Source organism: Camelus ferus, chromosome 7 (genome assembly GCF_009834535.1).
Source record: "Camelus ferus isolate YT-003-E chromosome 7, BCGSAC_Cfer_1.0, whole genome shotgun sequence".
In the NCBI taxonomy this organism is placed as follows: domain Eukaryota; kingdom Metazoa; phylum Chordata; class Mammalia; order Artiodactyla; family Camelidae; genus Camelus; species Camelus ferus.
The window spans coordinates 26,750,460-26,766,899 of NC_045702.1; the positions used below are offsets into that span (position 1 = coordinate 26,750,460).

Below are 16,440 nucleotides of genomic sequence, written 5' to 3' on the forward strand. Positions count from 1 at the left end.
CTCTCCTCACTGGTTGTAGAACAGAAAGCTTGTTTCTAAGCTTGGAAGGCAGTTAGCCTGAAGCTCCAAAGGTGAAGATCTGGATTTGAATCGAGCTCTGCGTCTTAAAGTCTGCAAGACCTCGAGCAGGTTACTTCACTCCTCTGTGCTTCATGCTGCTTTTGACAGTCTGTCATGTCGGGTTTGCAGATTTATTCCTTGTGTCCTGCACAAAGCTCCGCAAAGGCCGAGACCTTGCTTCTTTTATGCAGTGTTGGGTCTCTGACTCTCGTACAGACAGTACAAGGCCGATGGTAGGTGTTGAATAAATACGGCAGTCCCCCTTATCCTTGGTTCTACTTTCCATAGCTTCATTTACCTGCGGTCAGCTGCGATCCAAAAATATTAAGTGGAAGCTTTGAGAAATCAACAATGCGTAAGTTTTAAATTGTGTGCGGTTCTGAGAAGTGTGAGATTAAATATCCTGCCGTCAGGCGCAGGATGTGAATCATCCTTTTGTCCAGTGTATCCATGCTGTATACGCCACCTGCTCAGTGTTACAGGAAAAGCATGGTATAGAAAAGGTTTAATACTATCCGCAGTTCCAGGCATCCACTGGGGTTCTTGGAAGATATCTCCCTCGGATAAGGGGGGATTTACTGCATTTGCAACTGGATGAAGGACGGGTGAATTCCCTAGCTGATTTTCCAGGCAGGTAGCCATGCTTCACTGTGCAAGAGGTCACAGAACAACACGTGTTCTGCTTTCCTGGGAGCCCTTCTCCAGGAAGTACATTTTGTGGTCACTGAGTCAGCAAAGACTCACCCCTACCTCGTATGTTCGTTATTTCAGCATTTAAAGCTAACCTGTAACGTATAATGGTAATTAATGTTAAGATGCCAGAAATTGCTAAAAAATCAAGTCAAGCAAGTTAAACTGAAATTCACTATGTTGTGCTTAGGAAGATAAGTAAGTATAAGGCACATTTTAGAAGAATTTCCATCAAAGTAGGAAAGACCTTCAAAACTTACAGGTTAACCTTCAGCTTTTAGAAAAGCCCCCAGGAAGACTCATTTTGAACATGTTCTAGATATTGGCTGTTTAAAAATTTTTTTTAGTTATTGATGGTTTGAACATATACAAAAGTAGAAAGCACAGTATAATTTGTCTGTCCCCAGTAACCAACATAGCCTACCCTTCCCATATAAGCCCCTTGCATCATGATTATTTATTAAACCATTCAGCATATATCTCTAAAAGATAAGGCTTCTTTAAAAAAGAACCTTAATACCATTGTCCTATCTGAAATAATAAACAATGATTTCTTAATATTTTCAACTATCCAGTCATGTTACAAAATCCTCAGTCATCTCATACGTGTCTCTTTGTGGTTGGTTCATGTAAAGCAGGTCAACGTATTGCCTTGGACAATCTCTTAAATCTCTTTTGCTTTCTAACAGTTTCTCCTTCTTTCTTTTGTGTTCCACTTGCCAGCTTTTTTTTTTTTTTTTTGACTGAAGAAACCAGATCATTTGTTCTGTAAAATTTCTCATATTCTCAGTGTTGCTGATTGCACCCCCATGGTGGCATTTAACAAGATTATATTGATTCCCTGTATTTCCTATAAACTGATAGTTAGAGCTGGAGGCTTGATTAGATTCGGGTTTGCCTTTTGGTAAAATGCCTTGGAGGTATCCCTGACTGCTTCTGATTGCATATATTGGGAGAGATTATATCTGGTTGTCTCTTCATGATACGAAGATTGATCGGGGTGGAGGGGTCTGGTGTTTTACATCAGCCTGATGGCTCCACTCTGGAGGTCCCCATCAGCCTTCCCCTTAGTGCAGTCGTTCTCAGCCCTGACTACCCATCAGAACATCTGTGGCGCTTTTGCCCAAGCGTCACTTCCAAGAATTGATCCGGGGTGGATCTGGGCTCAGGAAGTTTTTGAAGAGCCCTAGGTGATTCTGATGTACAGACAGGATGGAGAGCTGCTGACCTGATCATTTTGGCAGTTGTTGAGGATCTTTGCCTAGAGAGCCACTGTTTTAGAAAGGGTTATCAAATAGTGATGCGCTAGCATGCTTGCTGCATGTATTAGCAGATATTCTTTATAAAAGCTTTCATTAAGTCTTCGGTTCTTTCCTTAGTTTGTGTGGGAAAGAGTGAAAAAATCATTGGATTCTTATCAGTTTTCTGAATAATGAGTTGAATATCCAACATCCTGCGAAGCTAGTTCGTCAGTTTCGTTTAATCATTATTATGAATTCATAAATTTTAGCATACTGGCCTTCATGTTATTATTACTACTATTATTATTTGGACGCTCAAATTGTTCAGTCTTTAGCCAATGGTAAGCCCTTTCAAGCTAGCACTGTGACTTTTTTGACAACATCAGTAGCGTTTGATTGCTTCCTTGCCTTCACATGTGACATGTTTTAGGCTCATCTTGTACACCCGGTAACTTACTTGTTCTGTGGCCTCTTCATGTTGTGCCGTTCCCGTCCTGAGCCTGGAATCAGCTGTTCAATAGTTTAGCTCTCTGTATCCTACTAGTGGCATTCTGTTTCACGGCTATGACACGATAACAAAACAGAATGACAGATATTGATGGTGATAGTAAATTTTAACAGGTGGTAAATGGTAATTAGGAAAAAGCATAATGGTTATGTGAAGAAAATCCTTTTTTTTTTTAATTTTTATTATTAGTCCTGTAGAGAATGTTGCATAAATTCTTGGTAATCGATCTGTACTTTTTTTCTCCGCAGTTAATGTCCATCAGCGTGCTGGCAGTGTCTGCGTGGATGAGGGACTACCTAAATAATGTGCTGACTTTAACTGCAGAAACGAGGTAGGCTTGGTAGTTAATGATTGATTTCTCTCCTCAGATTTCCTCAGACTCTAGTTTCTAAGTAAATCAGCCCTCAGTTGCTTAGATGGTAGCGCTCTTCCAGGTTTGGAAAGTTTTTCCTGCCCGTGGCAACACTTGCATTTTCTAGCATACTCTTTAAGGTGCGCCCCTGGTCCTGGGGCACATTTCTGGTTACAGTGATACCAGTTGCCTGTCCTCCTGACAGTGCATCAGCCCCGTCGTATTTGTGTATAAAGGACAGCATAACTCCTTTTTCCTTTAGAAAATTCCTGCCAACTTCTTCATATTCCTGAGCTAATGAAAAGCAAACACCAAAATGTCACTTTCTTCTCAAATTTTGAAGATTGATCCACTGCCATCACAAGGGGCAAATGACTTAACTTCTCTGAGCGTCAATTTCTTCACCTCTGAATGGGGATTATATTATATACCACTCTGAGCTTTTGTAAGGACCAACTGAGATACATTTTTGTAAAGTCCTTAACACAATGGAGCTTAATAAGCAGTTAGTAATGGTCTTTTTTGTTATCTTTATTCTTACTCTTACCATCATGGCTCTAGTTAATTATTTTTTCATAGTTTCCCAACAAAAAGCATCTCCCCTCCTTCTTTTTTCTTTTAGTATAGACCAAGTTCCCTTTCCTTAGCAGTGCTTTACATCTTTGGGGAATGTCGGTTGTCAGGGAGACAGTGCGGGCTGCAGGTGGAGTCCCAGATCGGAGAGGAGGAGGGAGGGTCTTCTCTGCTGGGAAATCCTGAAGGGTCCCATGTGGTTTCCTCACATTAAGGCTTCAGAGCTAATATGAGATCAACTTCTTACTGAGGTCCCCTATCTTTTAATATATTTTAAATGAGCTGAGATAGGAAGGCTACCACTTGTATAAAAAAAAAATCTAAGCAACACAAAACAAAAAAATAAAACAAAAAAGCAAATGGGGGATGGCACAGTGGTTTTGAAAATCGCAATACTCCATCAGCTTTGAGGCACGCTGATGGGGAGGATTACGAACACAAATCACAACTGTGTCTTGGGTGCATTTTGATTACATTTTACTTATAAAAGGACATTACTGTTCTTCTTTCAGGGTCGAGGAGGCTGTCATCTTGACCTATTTTCCCGTGGTTCATCCAGTCATGATTGCCGTTTGCTGTTTCCTTATCATTGTGGGGATGTTAGGATACTGTGGAACAGTGAAAAGAAACCTGTTGCTTCTTGCATGGGTACGGTGTTTATATCTTCTCTTTATTATGGTTAAAAAGGCCAACCAGAAGTGTATTATTTTTTCATCAGTGCACACGATTACAAGCTTAGGGAACCGCGATAGCGGGAGGGAGTCTAATCGGTGGTGATTGTTTAACATCCTGTGAGAAGGGAAGTGTTCTTTCCACCAGAGATGATTTCAGTTCAAGTATCTGCTGTACTCGGATGATGAGGTACAGAAATACGGATGCTATTTAATTCTTTCACCCAGGCTATGTGTTGACATTTTCATTTGAAAGTATGAGTTTTTTCTGGTGTCATGGACCTTTTTAATGACCCAAACAGGCCCCTCGGGACTAGAACTGAGAAGTTATAATAGAACTTTCTTTCTTTCTTTCTCTCTTTTGTTTTAAACAAACCCACCATTTAAACCCATGTGGAAATTCAGGTGGTGAGATGGCAGACAGACATCATAATCCCCACACTGCCTTTACCTAAATTAGTGGATACAAGTGAGTCTCAGTTTCTATAATCTTAGTGTTGTTGTTGTTTTTGATTCTGGAAGAGTTGGACCAAATTACTTAGAATTTTTTTTAAATTGAAGTATGGTTGATTTACAATGTTGTGTTAGTTTCTGGCATATAGCATAGTCAAAGATGTATACATATATTCTTTTTCATTATAGGTTATTATATTGAATACAGTTCCCCGTGCTATTCAGTAGGACCTTTTTTTAAAAAAAAATCTATTTTAGATATAGTAGTCAGTATCTGCTAATCCCAAACTTCTAATTTATCTCTCCTCACCCTCGCTGTTCCCCCTTTGGTAACCATAAGTTTGTTTTCTATGTCTGTGAGTCTGTTTCCGTTTTGTAAATAAGTTCGTTTGTCTCATTTTTTCAGATTCCACATATAACTGATACCATGTGATATTTGTCTTTCTCTGTCTTACTTCACTTAGTGCGATAACCTCCAGGTTCACCCATGCTGCTGCAAATGGAGTTATTTCATTCTTTTAAAAAATTACTTCTTGTATTCCCGTCAGCACTCAAATTCCATGATTACAAAATCTGTGATTAGACTTTTAATTCAAAACTTAGCAAACTCTCTTTTAACATTAAAAATCTGAGTCAATTAAAAATGCGGCTTACATAGCGGTTTTTGAAGCTCATTGAGTCTATAAAATCTCACTGTTGGTGGCACGAGGTAGTTGAGGCTACTAACATGTAATTGCAGAAATGTCGGATGCCTCAAAAAAATAATTCATTGAGTATACTCCTTTTTTTTTTTTTTTGCAATAGTTCTTAATGGTAGCTGTGCATCCATTTCTTGTAGAAAACTGAAAAGAACTTTTTTAACCTTGTGCTGATGTGCTGGATATGTGAGAGGAAAAAAAGCCCTGATTTGTAGCACGAGAAGATTTCTGTGGAGTGAGTACTCCCAGCATGGTCGAGTTCAAGCTAACGACATGGTATCACTGAGTGCGGAGCTGGGGAGAGATGAGCATAAATTGGCTTTCAGGAGCCAGCTCCCGCACTCCAGGGTCGGACTGGCCCCCGTCCCATGCCAATTAAAACGGAATCTTGGTGTGAAGCTGAACGAAAACTTTGCATTTCACAGGAACAACCTGTGTTAATGTTATTACTTGGCTTCGTGGAGGATAACTCTTCAGGTCCATGACTGGAAAAGGGGAGATGCTGCAGAAAACAAACCACTCTCAGAAAGGGGAACCTGCCCACTGCCTCACTTCTCTCTACTTTGCTGTACGATGATTTTGACTGTGTTTATTTATAATGTGTCATCATTGTTCTTCTTTCAATGGAGAGGAGATGGAAGGGTTTGGAGTCTTATTTTGCCATTTAAGATATCTGAACAATGATTTAACCATAAACGAAAGGACTTACTTTATATGCAACTTACAGTTGAAAAGATGGGTGTGGTATTTAAACTTAAAAAAAAAAATCTCAGAATCCTTTTTTTTAAAACCACAGTCTTTCAGTGATGTCCCATTTCTACAACCAGTTTAATTATGGCTGCTGTTTTTCCTCTTCCCCCCAACTTGTATGATTCTGGATGGTTCCTGGACTATGGGATGGAGTGGGGTGGGACAGTGTATTTCATGGAAATACACTTTTCAGAAAGGTATTTTGAAAACCGTTTATGCATTCCATTTAGGCTGCTTGCATGCTAGTAAAACAAGCTAACAAATAACAGGGTAAGCTGGGCCCTCCTTGGGGCAGGAGGAGCCACAGAGACTTGTGCACACGGGGCTAGTTTGTGATGCTGGAAAGGGCTTTATGATGCAAAGGTGACATGAGGGACTGAGGTTCTAAGGGCCAGTAATTAGTTCATTCATTCATTCTTCCAACACTCATTGAGAGTCTAGGCACTGCTAGCTTTTGCCATCAGACCAGTGTGTATGATAGATAATTCCACTGTTCTCTGATGAGAACTTTAATAAAATCTACTGTGAGTATTGAAGCTGGAGAAGAGGGTCTCCAGGCTCAGGCCCAAGGGGTCAGCACCCCCTCCCCCAGGAGGATGACTGGCAGAGACTGATGCTGCTTTACCCTATCCCCACCCATTTTGCCTGATGGATGTGCTGTTGTCCACAGAGCAGCCTTTGCTGCATTGCTGTTCCTTGTGCTGTTCCTGGCTGCCATTCTCACTTTGGTTGCTCCTTTCCATTGACTGCCTGTGGCAGTTCATTCTCCAGTCCCACTGGGCTGCCTCTCTCCTCCTGGCAATTTTTTAGATGCTACTGTTTCTTGACCCAGCACAGCTCTTCCTTTGATCTGTGGTCTCAACTTGCAACTATCTATTGCTCATAACCAATCTGCATCTGATCTGCTTTTCAAACAGTTTCTTCTGTGGCTTCATTTCCAAAGCCTCCTTCTCTAAACAGTTGCCAAGCTCTGTAGGTTCTAGTCTGCAATCTCAGGAACCTGTCCCTTCTTTTCTGTTTTCATTTGAAATGCCCGGGTTCAGCTCTCCTGACTTCTTGCTGAAACAATGCAGAGCCTTCTAACTAAAATTCCCGCCTCTGTTATCTCCTTCCCATATACCCCAAACTCGTGCTGCCAGGTTAATATAATGCAAAAGTGATCACACTACCCCTCTTTTCCAAAGCCTTGAAAGATTCCTGTTGGGTAAAGAAGAATTTAGAGACACCTCAACCTTGCATCAAGCTCTTCTGCAGCCAAACCTTCATCTGCCATGTTCAGCTTTCTTACCTACTTCACTGTTCTCTGGTCAAACTGTATTTTCTGACCCTTGAACAAATCTTTTTTGCCCTGTTCTTTTTCTTGATGTCCCTTTCACTAGGAATTTCTTCTTAATACCTTTGTCTCAATACTACCCATCCATTAGCATTTGAAATACTACCTCCTAAAATGGTAATAATGACAAAGATGCTGATGATAATCCAAGAAGTTAACATTTCTCAGGTGCTTACCAACTGTAAGGCTTACAGACCGTCGGGGTTTCCATGAAATTTTTATATGAAGAGTTTTACATTAATTAGTCAGTTTTGCCCTCCCCATAGTCCTAAGGGGATAGATACTATTATTATTCCCATAATATAGGTGAGGAAATGAGGCACAGATCAGCCAAGTGATTTGCCTAGGTTTGCATGGCTGGTAAAAAGAGTATATGATATTTGGACCATTCAAGTCTAGTTCCAACTACATATTTCTAACAACTGCACTATTTTCCTCTGTAATTACTGTCTTTTCTTAAGTGCTTAAGTATCTTAGTATTATTTAATTATTAATATTTAGTGTATCTTAATGACTAAGTGTCTCACATTGCATAAAATATTTCCCCCCGTGGTCCTTCATTTTAAACCAGACAACAATCATCTAGGGTAGATAATCATCAGTGAGGTTCAGAAAGGTTCACTAGTATGCCCAAGGTCACTCAGCACTGAGAGGCAAAGCTTGGATTCAGATCTCAGTGTTTCTGACCGCCAAGCCCATTCTTTTTGGACCTTTACTGATGTCTCTAAGAGAAGTGTATCAACTTTTGAAGTTTAGTGCATTTCTCTTATTAAAAATTGCTTCTTTTTAGTAACCAGCCCAAACTACCAGACGATGGACAACTTGATAATATGAACCATTCAGCCTGCCTGTTGCTTTAATAGCTGTTTATGAAATTGAATAACAGACAGGAAGTTAGAACAGTGTGAGTAACAGTGGCCAGCACATCAGATGGAGGATGGTGTCTGGAAGGCAGTGAAGAGAGTGAAATTTTAAGGGAGGAGCCTGGCTGTTAGATAGGTTTACACAACAAGAGGAATGACTTCTTAAAGGAGGGGAAACTAAAGCGGGGGGGGGGGGGGGGGGGACATGACGAGATATTACATCTTTGGCAGATATTTGCAAGGCAACTCCCATGGTTTCTTCCTTTGTGTCCTTTAGCTTTTTAACCTAATTTTAAAAAAAATGTAGGAGGTTCCTTAATTTTGGTTGTAAATGTTTAAATAAGCCCAATGCATTCAATCCAACTTGTCCATTTTCCTGTATTCAAAGTCTTGCTTCACTTTTAAGATCTATAAACCAGATTAGAGGAAGCTTTTTTTTTTTTCAAGACAGTCAATATCTCTGAGAGCCGCCATATCTCTTGAATGATTACTGAAAAAAAGAGCTGCAACTGGGCCATGGTGCTTCTTAAGCAAAAGTCAGAATTCCATTATTCATCAAACTGATTGAGAAAAAGTGAGAGAGGCTCAAAACAACTCTTAATAACTGACCTTGCTCTCTCACCTCGCCTTCCCTCCTCCCTCCAAACAAACAGACAAACAAACAAACAAACAAACAAAACAACTCTGCAAGCCAAAAGGCTACCTGGAGGAAAACATTTCTGGTGAACCTTGGTCATGTACTTGAGCCTTCTACTGAATCAGAGATACAAATTGTTAAAACACCCTAATTGAAGTTTCCTAAATAAAATACAGGACATCCAATTAAATTTGGATTTCAGATAGACAGCAATAATATTTTAGTATAAGTATGTCCCATGCAATATTTAGGATGCACATTACTAAAACATTTATTTTTTATCTGAAACTCAAATTAAAATGGGCATCCTGTATTTTTATTTGCTGAATTGGGCAACCCTACTCTAACCAGATTTGTTCTTAATAAATCTGAAACTATCATGGAACAGAAACTTTAATAGATGTATAGGAGGAGATTATGAGTAGTTAAATCCTAATTATATTGGGAAAACACGCCAAAATGGCCAGGAAGATAAACTTAAATATGCCATGACTATCAAAGCAGTTTCAGTAGCAGGAATTCCTCCTCTGTTTAAAAGAGAAGTTGAAGCTAAATGGAAATTGGTTTTAAGCTTTAGATAGGTGCTTCCCGAGGCTTTTAGCTGTAGACTAAATGAAATTCATTTGTTATTGCAATTCTTCCTTGCTACTAACAGAGGCATTAGGAAAGCGGTGCCAGCCCAGGGGCAATGTAAACAGATTGAACAGACATGTTTACAATATCGACAACAGCTGAATGTCACCATCAGGAGATCGCCATTTGTCAGAGTGTGATGCTAATATATGCTCAACTGCCAGCAAACCCCAACTTGTCAGGCGCTGGTCAGAAATTAAGTTGCACGCACCTTACATGTGTAAGATCAGTACCTTGTACTTAAAAGGGAAGGTTTTCTTTCTTTCTTTCTTTCTTTTTTTCATTTTTATTATCCAAGAGAATTTGCATAAAGCTAGTGATTGGAAGCATTGTTAAAGCTTTCTTAAAATATACAGTGATTGAACCAGATTTAAAATGATTCTCCTAATGGAAATCAAGTACATTTTTAATGGCCGCGGAGAAATGAACCAGTCTCAGTTTTCTGTTGTTTGAAATCATAATGAAAAGCTGGAATATCTGTAAATGGTGGTTAACTTTCTACAGACTCTAAGGCCTTCTTTTAAGGAGTTATAAATCAAAGAATTATACAGCTACTCATAACCCTTTAAGTTAAAACGAAAGTATTACGTTAAATATCTTTATTATTTTCTATTTATAATTTTGGCTGATAGCCTAGCACCTTTATTTCTAAATCAGGATCCATCATATCCTTGCCTGCACTTCTAGCATCTGCCCAGAGTTTTACCCTGTTTTCTCAGAAAATACTTAAAGCAACTTTAAATGGTTAGACTTCTTTTATAGCCGAAGGAATGTGGGATGCCCCAAGGTACACAGATGCTGGTTGCTTTCATTAGCATCCTGATACAGTTTAGGCTCCAAGTCTAAGCATGTTTCACTCCACCAGCCTACAATTAGAATACATTTAATTAATTACTGGCACTATTTCTGTAAGACTTAATATGATTCATGTATAATTCCAAGGTAGTCAGTACTCACTTAACTTTTAAAAACATGACCTCTTAATGTTCTTACTCAAGGAACGCTGAAAATTCCACCATAGTTCTCCCTTATCCTGTTAAAGAATCAAACTGGTTCTCTTCTCCTTTCTCCCTTCCCATCACCCTTTCTTTCCTGTTTCCGTCTTTAAATATACATCGAGTAGCCAGTCTGTGAAAGACACTTGAGATACAAAGATGAAGTGGGAGAATGCAAGGAAAATAACAAAGCAAAATACAGGATTAAATTTATAAATAAATTAGTGGGGGAACCCAGAATAAGGAGCAGTTGGAGACTTCTGGTTGGTTTTGCAGGAGAGTCTTTATTTGAGCTGGATATTGAAAATGGGTAAGAGTTTTCTGGTAGAGAAGGAAAGCCACATGAAGAGTGCATGCAGATATGGAGGAAGGAAGGAAAATGGCAAGTTGAGGCAAAACTGAGCAATTTCTTGTGGCTATGGTACCAGTGAGAAGTGGGCAAAGAAGTCCAACTGTGAGGGTCTTTGCAGGAGAGTCTAATGTTATCTCTTGGACTATAGAGAGCCAATGGGTGTTTCCAGCATGGGATGAGATGATAACGCTTAGGGCTGGAGATGCTGCGAAGGCCAATTAGTGGTTATACAATAATATTCGGGAATCATGGATGGGGTCTGGACTAAGGCGTTGGGGACTGGGTGGAAGGCAGCTGAATTCAGTAGACCTTTTTGCACATGATAGCAATGTTTGTATTACCTGACATCAGGAAATGAGGTATTTTTAATATTTATGCATTTTTCATATAATAGAAACATTTCCCTTCAGTATGTGCATTTTATTTCCACATGTGAACTAGAACTCTTTTAAAGCTATAGGTTTTGGCTGAGAGAGGCGTTGGGGAGAAATAATTAGGTTTATTTATTTATTTAATGGAGGTACTGGGGATTGAACTCAGGACCTCATGCATGCTAGGCACGCACTCTACCATTGAGCTATACCCTCCCCTCAAAGCTATCATTTCTATATTTAGTTGTTAAACTCCCAAAAACTCTAAGCAGAGGAAACTGAAGATGATATAGGCATTTCTAGATCCAGAGGCTCAGTCTGCCCACCTTGTTTTTGTTTTTGTGTGCACAGAAAGCCTGGGACAGGGTTCCATTAACCTTCCTGTTTCTGAAGTAATGTTGGTTTGACTGCCTCTAGTTATACCCCAGAAAAGCACATAAGCAGACGTCTTTAAAAGTAAAGGTCAGGATACACAGGCCCTTTGTGTTGAGTCTTTGTGACAGGATCTTGAGCGTTCTTTGGACTTTTTGCTTACTTTAGGGTTTGACATACGAATGGTTCAACTTTTTGTGTTCTGACTTTGTATGATTTAGGTGTACTCTGTCATAGTAAGTAAGCATTTTAAGCTTTGTTATATATTGTTTCTTAATATATACACCTGTGATAGCTTTGGTTAAACATAAACACTATAAATCTATACCCATTGATTTGGTGAATGTCCCTAGTCTGTGCAGAGTTCAATGCCAGATAGTTCTCTGGCAGCACATGCTCTTGAAAGGGTTGTTTCAGCTATGAATGCTGGTTACCTGGTTCAGCAAATGCTACCTTGAGGCTAATTCAGCAATTGTGTAGAGTTTTTCTTTCACATCTGCTTCCTGTGTTGTCAGTCTACTGACTTCCTCTGGCAAAAGTAAAACAGTAGACAGTCATTTAGAATCATATAGGTGTCAACTGGGAGCTTGAGATTTGCAGATACTAACTAATACACATAAAATAAATAAATAACGAGTTTATATTGTATAGCACAGCAAACTATATTCAATACCTTTTAGTAACTTATGGTGAAAATGTATGAAAATGAATATATGTATGTTTATGTATGACTGAAGCATTATGCTGCACACCAGAAATTGACACAACATTGTAAACTGACTATACTTCAATAAAAAAATACATATACGAAAATAAAAAATCATTTAGGTGTCTAGATGACTCAGGAACAGAGTCAGTAGACAATAGACAAGCAAATGACACATGCAGAAGATGAGAGAATTAAGTCGTTTCAGCCAATGATGAAAGTAACTTTCAGAAGATCTTTTTGGAAGAATGATGTTTAATATTTGTATGTGGTGTCTAATGAATTTCATGACTATATAATAGCTTACAAATCAAAAGTTAAGTTTTTTTTTCATGAAATTTCATAAATTTAATAACCTTACTTTTTCAGAATTGTGATCCATATATTTCCCTCTTTATACAGATAAAAGGTGGTAACAGGTCCTGATTATGTGCTCAGATTAAGATGAATCTTGGCAGCTCACTTGACAGAAACACTAATTTAAATTTTATTTAAAATGGATAAGCATTGTAGTTCACCACTCAGTATTCCTCTTAAGCAATACATTTGAATTATTCTCAAGTGATTATCCCTGAATTTCCTTTCGTTTACCATTATTTTAGTTTTAAAAATTTAAAATTGGGAAACTACAAATTTCTTCAAAATGGTTACCACTGTGAAGACATTTTAGAAACATTATCTTAAGAAAGCTGGAACTTTATTAGATGATACGTGCCAATGTAAGAATTGTTTCCAATTAAGTAAAAATGTGAATCTTTTCGGTGCCTCTCCTAGGAAACAAGCACTTAAAAATATTTAAAATATTCGAGTTCTGTGTGGGATTTCCCCAGCGAAGTTAAAGACGTGGACTGATAACTTCTGATGAGATCACAAGAAGTTTCCCTTTTAAAATGAAAATATTTTAATTCTAAAAATGTTCTCTTTGTGTTATTAAAGGTACTTTAAAAGAACTATAAGGAGGGATATTCTTGTTCTGCTGAGAACATTTAATAAAGGGACATGAGGAGTGGAGATCTGAGGGGGGAGGCAAAATTTGGGTGATTGCTGACTCATGCATGGGGCTGGGGGATGGTTGATGGAAGGGCCTTTACTGGGGAGGCAAGGTGCTTTTGAGGGAGCAATTGAAAGGCTGGTGGAGGGAGCAATTGTGATAAGACTCAGAAGCTCATGGTGTGTTTGGCGAAGGGCATGTGTAGGTCATAGGATGGTCGTGTGCCAGGCATGCAGGGCTGAGAGCTGGCCATGTGACCCACGGCCAAATTATGGTGAGGGCTTGAATACTGTGAGTACATACTCCGCAGTGTGGAGTTCTGTGAGCTGAAGAGTGATGTGATCTGATCTATCCTTTGCTCCATAATTCTGGTGTCACTGCCTGTTCCTGCTTTCCACTGGGCCCTTTTCTCATTTACCTGTAAGAAAAGAGCTCCCTGGTCCCGCCACTCTGGGCTAAGTGGGCTTCCCATTTAGAGACTCTTTTTTAATGACAGACGAGAGAATGAATGGAAGACGTATTTTTATTCTAACAACGTACCTTTACTGATGAAGGAATAAAGGTTTTCACGTGGGGCAGTCTAGCCAATGTTTTAGTATTTTTCCTAGATGTACATAGTAAAAAAAGCATTTATTAATCTGGACGTGTTTAGCTCAGGCTTAATAGCAAAAATATGGTAATCAAGCTACAAAGTAGGCACCAGGAGACTGAATGTGCAGCTAGAATGCCCTTAGGGAGACCAGCCAGCCAAGGCTCTTGTGGAATGGTTGGAACAGTAGTTCGGAATGCTGCTGCAGTTTCTCAAGGGGAAAAAGTTCCGTGAACAATTGACTAGTATTAGAGAATTGTTGTAGCTTGTTTGTGAACAAACTTTTCAAGCGTATTAGAAGTACGTAACTTACAGACAATGATATAGTCCTTTCATATCATCATTAATCTCTTTTTAAAAGCAGATCTTCAAGAATCTCTGCTTTTCAGCATTCTTATAGCTTATAGCATTCTTATAGCTAAAATATTTTTTCTGTAATAAACTTGCATTTCCTTAAAGTTGATCTGTAATTCACGCTATTTAAGTCAAATGTTTCCTTCTAATAAATGGACTGAATTACAACTTTGAGGACAAGTTAATGATTTTTATCATTATTTACATATGATTTTTCTTTCCCTGAACATTAAGCAGACTGAATCAAGTTGTATTCTTATAATTTATTATTTAAGAAAGAAAATATTTATTTTTGGTTCAGGAAGAAAGTGTTTTGGCTTGAATAGATTTATCAAAAAAAAAAAAAAAGAATACACCTCTTCACTTGTAATAAATATTTGTATTCATTGATTTGTAAAATTTAAAGGAAACATTTCCCTTTAATACTCTTTTAACAAATAGGTTTGTGGTTATTCTGGAGAATTTCCAAAGTAAGTGAAAATGTATAGCTTGTCTGAAAATAAAGGTGAAGCAATTTAAAAAACGTGATTTAGAAGATACTTTCACAAATACAGAGTTAAAGATAGATTCAGAGGTTATCGCAGATGTTAAAGTATGAGTTCCCCTTCTACCCAATAAAATCTTTGAAAAATCCCAATTTCCTACCCTGTTGTCCTTTAAATGATATTGCCAAAAAGGGGCCTGTGACAACAAGCTCCTGCACCCCTTCTGTTTGGGAGGCATGTGGCCACGTCTGGTTGGGTCTGCGTGAGCGGCACAATCTCGCTCGGAATCCAGTCTGGTGCTCTTTGGCTGTGTTGCTTAGGATCCTTGTAAGGCTCCTTCCTCTTTGCCCTTTCCCGCCCAGGTTCTGGTGATGGGGCCCCCTGTCTGGCATTCTGAGCAATGGCCCAATAATACACGGAGACAGCCTCTTCCGAGACCAGTAACACCCTGTAAATCTTCGGCGCGGGGGCTGGGCGTGCAGACTTTAGCTGACCCAGCGTACAGAGCAACAGAAACTATACACACGGTGACCTGTCTAGCGTGTCCAGCTACTTTATTGCCTCAGCCTTAATGCTTTACCTGTCATGACATACATCACTGACCCTGGCAACCCGTAGCCCTGGGCCAAGTCCCTCTGCTCTTGGCATAACACATTTCTCTGTCTAATAATTTGGGCAGTATGTGAAGCAAGCACATACTAATCTGAACTTCACCAACATCTTTGATAGAGAGATTTGCTCAACAATTAATTGCCAGTGTAAATGAAATTGAACAGGGGAGTAAATTAAGACACATTATTAGAAGGCGTCTTCTGTATTTATTCAAATATAAGGAAGAGCAAAGGGGCACAGTGCACCGACCCTTTCTTCCTTTAGCTCGACTTTCCACATGGGCTCCGGAATTACAAGACTTTGTTTCTTCCAAAACTAGTTTATTGTTCTAGCTTTTTCTAAATTAGACTGAACTCATTCTATTTTCGATTCTTTTTTTTTTTTTAATGATTCTTAAAGGAAATCTAATGTTGCTTTTTCTTTGAAAATTTTGTAAGAAGACACAGAACGTGGTGAATAACTGGCCTTCAGAAAGTGCCAGTCCTGTGTCTGCTATGACATCTCTGAGACTAGACTGAAACAGAGGCTTTTGTCTGGATGTGCGTTTTAAGCAGCAAGTGCTCTTGGACTGCTAGAAGTTTAGTCGCAGTGGATTCCTAACAGAATGTCGGCTGTTCCATTATCTTGTACAAATATTTGGCACTGGAATTCTCTTATTTACTAACTATAAGTAATATAATATTTTTAAACCTCCAATCACCGGGAAAGGAAAAATAAACAGCTGACATAGAGATACTTAGCACTGAAAGCTTGCAGAGTTTAGCATTTGACAGGGTAGAGACTGGAGTTTATCATTTATCATTTAGTGAGTGTAGGCCTTTCATCAAACTTTTTGTTTATTAAAAGTGTTGGTTATGTAGCATGTAGGTAGGAGTCAAAAGGCATCATGTTTTAAAGATATTAAAACGTCCAGTATAGAATATGTTATATTTTGAAGTTGTTTTTATTTGTGGCATGGTGAATCTCAGGTTGTATTAATTTTCCAAGATAAGTGAATCTGACTTTTGTGGTTTCAAATTATGTAGTGTTACTTATGAAAAAATAACCTGAATTTTCAGTCATAAATTAAGAGAGTAGCAGATTAAAATAACTTCTACAGTGTTTATAATTTTTACTTTTCTCTCAGTGAAACATTTTCTTACTGAGGAGGT

General features: G+C 38.7%; 1 protein-coding gene across 1 annotated transcript in view; it reads left to right on the top strand.

The window, feature by feature from the left end:
- Positions 1-16,440, top strand: part of TSPAN12 (tetraspanin 12) — a 63,218-nt gene that overhangs the window by 11,532 nt on the left and 35,246 nt on the right. The window contains exons 3-4 of the mRNA XM_032483611.1: positions 2,748-2,830; positions 3,937-4,072. Coding sequence (XP_032339502.1) covers positions 2,748-2,830; positions 3,937-4,072 — 219 coding nt within the window. The remainder of the gene's footprint in view (positions 1-2,747; positions 2,831-3,936; positions 4,073-16,440) is intronic.